Genomic DNA, 7,857 nt, shown 5'->3' with positions numbered 1-7,857 from the left:
ATATAAATTGCCTCATATAGTTTTAGAAATTATATATTTATCTTGGAGTTTCTAAATTTATAACAAATAACTCTTTAATTAATAAATCATCAAGTTAATTAATAATTTTTAATGATTTCAAAATTTTATTTCAATTAATAATTCAGGTAATTTTATTATTGTATAGGATAGAGTTAAGAATTTTATTTTTTGAGTTAATTCTGTTAAATAAAAATTCTAATAATGAGATATTTGTAATTTTTTAAATCATATGAACCAAAATGTATTTTAAGTAAATCTCAAATATTTATAATTTACTCTTTTTTTATAAATATTTTTATTTTTTATATATTTTTTTTACAAGAGTATGAAAATAACAAGTAGTATTAATTAGGAAGAGGATCTCCTCCGGTCTAGATTTTGGATTAGATGACACTATTTGGACTCATAAGACTCACCATGAGTATCGTTTTGATGATTTAAACTGTTCATTTTGTCGAACACAAAAAAAAAAATTAAATCGATCTGATAACGGTAATTTATTCAATTTATTACATTTTTAATCAAAAAAATTTATACTTTTAAAAATAAGTCATAAATTTTTTTGGTTAAAAAAGTAATACATTAACAAGTTACAACTATTAAATTAACTTAATTTTTTTTATAAATACAATATATAAAGGGTGAGACAAAATAAAATATTTAAATTATTAAAACAGTACTAGTAATAAACCTCATTTACCCAAACAGAGTAGAGGAGATCCTCCTACTATTAATTAATTGGTTGATTAGCAAGTTGTAAAGTACTCTGTTTCCCTTTCCAACTCGTGTTTGGATTTCCAAAGCCGCCATACATACTTGAAAGCTATTCTCACTCAACCTCTATTTTACATATATATATAGAGATGGTAAAGCGTTGTCTCTGCTACTTTTGAGCGGTTGAGATTGGAGGTTTTTCATTCACCTCTGTTTTTTTTTTTTATCAACAACCATCAATCCTTCAATCCCCACCTTCTAAATTTGATTACTTTATACGAGTTTGACTTTTAATTGTTTGGAAAGAAAGAAAGAAAGCTAGAAACCATGTTTACTATTCCATCATCATCATCAATTGAAGAAGAAAAACAAGAAAAGATCGTCGTCGGCGTCGGAGGAGGTGGGATCGAATCTCTGCCGGTGGAGTTGTTGGTTGAAGTTCTAGCTCTGGTTGCCTCCTCTTCCTTCACCGACCTCTTCAATTCCAAACTATGGTTAGTCTTTCTTCTTCTTCCTCCTCCTCATCCTCTTTCCAAATAACGGTTTCCGAAATTAATATATGGGTAAATGATGATATTTTGTAAGTTCAATATGTCATCAATTTTATATTCAACTGTGTTGTTTCTCACGTTTTTGTGTGACTTCAAAGGGTAGACTATTTAATAAACGTTTAATTTTATAAATTCTTGAAAGTTAAAGATTTAAGAAAATGGAGAAAAATGTAAGAAAAATATGTGATTTAAATGTAAAACTTGCTATTTAAAAGTTGTGAATCTTGAAGACATACTATTTTTTTTTTTTTTTATAAATATTTTCCTTTGTCTAAATTGTTAATCTCTAGTACAATGATAATTAGTCTCACATACAATGAATAAATATTGATCAAAAAAATGAAAAAATTATTGCAAGTTGGCAAATGTTGTATTTTTCACCAATCATAAATACATGATTTTATCTTAAAAATATCGAGACAAATATAATAAAAATTTTACTGTCTTAAGTCAATGAGAAAAGCTCATGGCAATATTTTCAATGCATGCAAAAATTGCTCACAACTAATGACGATAAATATGGAGAATAGTGTTAAAACCAAGAATTCATAACAAAAAAATAAAAAATAAAAAAAAATCAAGAAAAATAATAATGTGTGGTTTAAAACTATTCATAGTGTAAATCTCATTGCACATGTGTTGAATATGAACCATAAATTATGCAATTATTGGGAACAAAATATTTTTGTCAAAAAATTATTTTATCTATTTTTTTACACATTTTTTTTTTATTTATAAAAAACTAAAAGGTCACCTAGAAAATGCCTAGTGAGATTGGGTACATTCTTTGTTTTTCACTTACTAATCATATAGTTATATGTGATATCTATTTCATTATCTTGGTTCTAACCCGTATTTAACTAAGTAATGTAATGACAGTTGTAGAGAATTTCTGGGAGTAGCAGAGGAGAAGTACATACTACAACACGTGTCAATAGAAAAATTCCCAGTGATTCATCAATGGCTGAAACGTGAAGAAGTGAGTTTGTTCTTAAATCGGTGCATACAAAGTGGAAACCCAGAAGCATTGTACAGACAAGGAATGGTACTCTTTCCTAACCCACTCTTCTCTTCTCACATGTTTTCATGTTATATTATGTATCAATAGATATATCAATTAATATATTAATAAATGACGTGATATAATTTTAGAAGTTTTAGGTATTTATAATTTATATAATGAGTGAGATCATAATTTTAAAATAATAATAAAATAATATATATTAGTATATTAATTAATATACTAATTAGTACATGCAACACAATTGTATATTATTAGGTTGCTTACCTTAGAATTAATGCTTTTGCTCCTCATCATATGACTTTGTTTCTCTCTGTTTCATTCATGACCCCCCAAGCTGTTCTAGTCTAACTTACACGTGATTGCCATGTGATTCCATTCCATGATCACCTCCAACATTATATGGTAGGTTAGGTTATCTTTATTTTATGAATTTGAGAAGAAATTTAAAAAAATAAATAAATAAATTATGTGAAATGTATTTATATTTTATTTATATTTTATTTACATTTTTCATTTCTCTCATCAAAGTCATAAACTAAACATAGTTTTAGTGGAAAAAAAAAATGATAATTTGATTATTAGAGTATATGTGAAGAAAGAGTTCTGCTCGATCAAATAAAAAATTTTAAATTAGTATGAATTTCAAACAATATTTGTTGGCTCATAATGTTATGCTTGTGGTTTTAAATTTTTTCTTCAAAGAATTAGACCGGTGTTGCTATGTAATGGTGAGCCCCTCAATTTCCATTCAATTAGTATCAGAGCATATCTATGATAACTCTTGATTAAAAACTATGAACAATTATTTATTGAAAGAGTTAATAATATTACATTAAAAAAAAATGTGACAAAACTTCAATAATATATATATATATATATATATAGTTGTCATTGTTGACTAATCTTTGCGTGCATCTTTCACTCAAGCATTGAGTTTTTTTTTTTTTTGGTTCTAGGATATTTCATGCCACAAGTCATTACATAATTTGGTTGCTTAAATATGTATGTATCTCTTACAAATGTTTTGGATATGTTATACTTCAATGGAAAGCTACATGGGGACAAAACAACATATACTTGTCTTTCTTAAGTACACATACATGTACGCCTTCTTTGTTTCAATGAATATAAAATAAGAGAGATAATATTTTGTGAGATTTAATCAGGATATATAATGAATAAGATATAGTTACTAGCCTCCGTTTGGGAAGTGGGTGGGCTTTTTGGCTTTTTAACTTCTTTTTGGGCAAATTACATATACACCCCTCGAGGTTTGGCTAAATTACAGATACCCCCTGAGGTTTCGGAAATTACATCCCGCCCCCTGAGGTTTGTATTTTCATAACAATTTGCCCCCTGAGGTTTATATTTCATAACAAATTACCCCCTAATTTCTTATGCAAATATAGCATTCAGGGGGGAATTCGTAATTTCTCAAACCTCAGGGGGGCATCTGTAATTTAGCCAAACCTCGAGGGGTGTATATGTAATTTGCCCTAACTTTTTTGGCTATTTGAGCCGGGGCTCAAAAGCTTGGTTTGGGAATGACTTTTTGGCTTTTTGGCTTTTTTGACTTTTTTTGTGAGAGAAGAGTGTAATGATTATGGGTTAGATGTGATGTTTTGTCTGTTGTGGCTCAAATAGCCTATTCTGTCTTTTGTGACTCAAAGAGCCAAAAGAGCCCAAATGAGCTCTTCCCAAACGACACCTGAATAACATATCCTATCATTTATGTTTGTTAACTTGATATATAACACTGGATATATCTTATCTATGTTTATTTTACAAAATGGATTGTTGGATATAAGCAAAGAATTTCCAAGATTGCTCTCATAACATTATATTAATATCCATCTTGCCCTTATGCCCATCAATGGCCACTGCCACATATTTGGAAAGAACACACTTCATAACTAATGCTAATATATACAAATCAAATATTCATATATTAAATCCAACAATTTCTTCCCCCCCAAAAAAAATTATATTATATTAACGTTAACTTGATAATAAAAATAAAATAAAATAACCCATTTTAAACAAGTATTTTAATTATAAAAATAACAGCTTTTGGTAAACAATCAGTTTTTTTGTAAGTGAAGAGTCTTATTTTGTTTTTATATATATATATATATATATATATTTGGTTTATGTAAAAAAAAAAAAGAAAAGAAATTCAAACTCTTCACCTAAACAAACAAATGTCTCAAACCATTCATCTACAACATCAACCAACTATAAAAATAAAAAAGTAAAAAACTCTGAGAAATAATTTTTTTATCATATACATACAATCATATCAGATTTATCATTATTTATGAAAAAATAATAAATAAATCATTTTTGTTTATTTATAGAGGCTTCATTGATTTCCAGATCAGCAACATATAAAACAAAAAGCATTGAAAAGGAAGGATTATTTGGATATAACAAAAAGCATTTATAAAAAATATATAAAGAAATGAAATCAAAGACTTAACATAAACAATGGAAAGGGTTTAGAAGGGTAAGTAGATAAGAAGGATAAATTTGACTTTTTAATTCTTATCCCATCTTATAGGATATGATATAACAAAAGGATGGTGATATTATATATCTACCAATTTAGAGATATACAATCTCATGTTATATTATATACTCTTTATAAAAAAAAATTTACAAATAAAAGATATGTGACGCTCAAAATATATGATATCCAATCCAACCATTTCTTTATATCCTAAAAGCAAACAGGACCATAGGACCTAAGTTGCAAAGCGGTATCATTGAGTTTCCATTTGTCTTCCACTCAACCTACTCGTACATAATTAAATTATAAAAAAAAAATATTAAACACATACAAGTTAACATAACAAATATACAGTTAAACTAGAAAAAATTAAAAAAAATATGTACAGGTTAACATATATAATGGTCCACTTCTACTGAAAAAAATGTGAGATACTAACAAATAAAGCTATTTCTTACGCCTTATGGGCCCTGTCAAGCTATCGTGTATTTTATGATTAAATTAGGAGTATGTAGAATAATTTTTTATATTGAAAAATGATTCAAATAATATATTAGATTCTGTCCCTATATAATAGAAAGTAGTCATGTCAGTCTATTTTGAATTGACCGTTCACCTTAAATTTATATATTTTAAATTGTGAAAAGAAAACAAACATTCATATATGTAACAGAAAAATTAGAAAATTAGATTGTTCAGAAATTTATTCACAATATTAAATTCAATTATGTATAGTTAACTTTACAGTTGAAATAAAATCATCTAATATTTTTTTTAACATCTCGTTTGTGTTTAATTTCTGCAATTGCACTATTATAGGTTGAATACTTCAGCCACATGAGAATGGAATCAGGACTAGAGCATTTGAAGAGAGCAGCAGAGAAAGGACACGTGGAGGCCTCATACGTGTATGGTATGATCCTCCTCTCTAGGGGTGGGCAATCAACCAAACAAGGCCTAAAGCTTCTAAATGCCATGAACAATACTTGTTCAAATTCAAAGAGCTTGAGAATCCAAGAGTGCAGAGAAAGAATCAAAGCCATTATTCACACAATGTGGATCAACAATCATATGGTCAGCCAACAAACAAATTTCTGTTGCCATGGAAAAACTCGAAGCACCAGAGTGAGAGAGACATGGAGAGGCCGCGAAGAAGAGGATGACAACACGAGCTGTGAAGCTTGTAAATGGGATAGAGAAGTCAACTTGTTCTGTAACATGTTACTGGGTAGGAGTGTTTAGATTATTTAAAAAAGTTGTGTTATATAAATACAGAAATCAAATATAGGTCTCTTTTGGTAATTAGGTTAAAAGTCAGTTTATTGATTTTTTTACTTTATTCCAAGACCTATTTCGGACAGTTACTTATTGTCCAAAATAAGTCTTAAAATAAAAATAGATGAACAAAGTACAACATATAGACAATAATCAATACTGCCAAAAGTAGGAGAAACATGAAAGAGAGGCTGAGAAGAAGAGGGTGACAACATGAGTTGTGAAGGTTGTAATTGGAATGAAGAAGTCAAACTTGCTTTGTAATGTTACTCAGGATTGTTTCGATCATTTTATTTATTTATTAAATATTATTATGGTATGTTCAACTCTATGGCTTTAATGGGACACCATTTTTTTTTTTTTTTTTTGTAATTACCATGAGATTTGTCATGAAAGATTGCTAAATTTATAGTCCTCAGATATTCATAGACGTATATGTTAACTTAGTGATCGAACTCAGTGGGTTGAAAGAATCATTTTTTATCCAAAATTCAAATGGTCATTATTAATTTTACGTAGTTGACAATTATTTAAAAAAATGATAATGAAATTGAAATCTCAAATATGGGAGCTGTTTGGGTGGGCAACCCATTAAAGGTTGCACATCATATGCAACCCAATTATCTGCCCTTGGATTACAAACAATTGATCAAGACCATTGAATTGTTTAATGGTAGAAAATGGGAAACCTAAGCAACTAGTTAACTCTCTCCTCCTATTTTCCTCTCACTCCCCCACACCCACAAGGATTATGCTTCTCTGTCTGTCTTTTTCGACTCTCACTCCTTGTCCTCCTCCTCTGCTGCTCTCACTATCTCTCTGTAATCCTTAATTTCCTGCAATAACTAGTAGCCTCTATTGAGTTCCAGCCACAACGGGACTAAAGCCTCTATTGGCTTTCCATCGTTGAAGTGAAGGTGTTCTCTCCAACCAGATAGATATCAGGTATATATGGACCTCTCTCTCTCTCTCTCTCTCTCTCTCTCTCTCTCTCTCTCTCTCTCGCTATTTGCCCTCTTCACTTCAATGATTTCCCTCTACCAAAGCCTCATTCTAACTCCAACCCCTTTACTACTTCCAAAACTCAAAATCCCTCCATCTGCAACAATAACCACCCCTCTCTCTCTCAAATCGATTTCTGAGAAGCCTTAAAAATCTGTTTCTCTTAATCAATTTTTGGCATGCACAGACTTTATGTATTTTTTCATGATCGATCAATTTCTCCATCTCTTTCACACTTTTAAAATCAATTCTATTTCTGCTCCTTGCAATCTTCTATCATAATTCAAAAATCTGCAGGAATATGTACAAACCTATTGAAAGTATGCATGATGAAAAAAGTATTCACTGACAAAGCATTCACTGAAAAAAGTAGTAACACAGGTCAAGATTCCCATAATGAAATGTGCAGCATGCTCGATTCTCTCAAGGCAATCTACAACACCTACATCCATCTCTCTAAGGCTAGCATGTACTTTATTTGACACATCAAACCATCTCCCAACTAGAAGACAAAATACCAATTGCCATACTTTAATATTTTCTGTATTTATAACCTGTACTATTTGTCCTCCACAGTCCAATCTCGGGCTATAACCAGCAACCCTCCACAAATAAAATTGAGGCAGAAAATCATGAAGTATATGAATGTCTACTACTCACTCACAACACCTATCATTTTTAGCTAACAAAAAAATATTGTGTGCCAAACTCGTCTGTTTTGTTTAGCATTTTTGGTTGTGATTTTTTTTCGTTTTTATCTT

General features: G+C 29.6%; 1 protein-coding gene across 1 annotated transcript; it reads left to right on the top strand.

The window, feature by feature from the left end:
* The first annotated feature begins 683 nt into the window (after positions 1-683).
* On the top strand, positions 684-6,420 carry LOC114266850 (F-box family protein). The gene is made up of 3 exons (XM_028207780.2): positions 684-1,229; positions 2,166-2,331; positions 5,639-6,420. The coding sequence occupies exons 1-3, from the start codon at positions 1,063-1,065 to the stop codon at positions 6,059-6,061; spliced, it is 756 nt and encodes a 251-aa protein (XP_028063581.2). The 5' UTR covers positions 684-1,062; the 3' UTR covers positions 6,062-6,420.
* Positions 6,421-7,857: the final 1,437 nt, after the last annotated feature.

Source organism: Camellia sinensis, chromosome 10 (genome assembly GCF_055761805.1).
Source record: "Camellia sinensis isolate YWXY chromosome 10, ASM5576180v1, whole genome shotgun sequence".
Lineage (NCBI taxonomy): Eukaryota > Viridiplantae > Streptophyta > Magnoliopsida > Ericales > Theaceae > Camellia > Camellia sinensis.
Note: the sequence above shows the minus strand (reverse complement) of the source record. Positions and strands in the feature narration are given on the sequence as shown.

Bases quoted from the DNA above. Each gene is read 5' to 3' on its own strand.
- LOC114266850 (XM_028207780.2), top strand. From the start codon at position 1,063: ATGTTTACTATTCCATCATCATCATCAATTGAAGAAGAAAAACAAGAA. The intron at 1,230-2,165 runs GTTAGTCTTTCT...ATGTAATGACAG, and splicing joins CTCTTCAATTCCAAACTATG to TTGTAGAGAATTTCTGGGAG. The intron at 2,332-5,638 runs GTACTCTTTCCT...GCACTATTATAG, and splicing joins CATTGTACAGACAAGGAATG to GTTGAATACTTCAGCCACAT.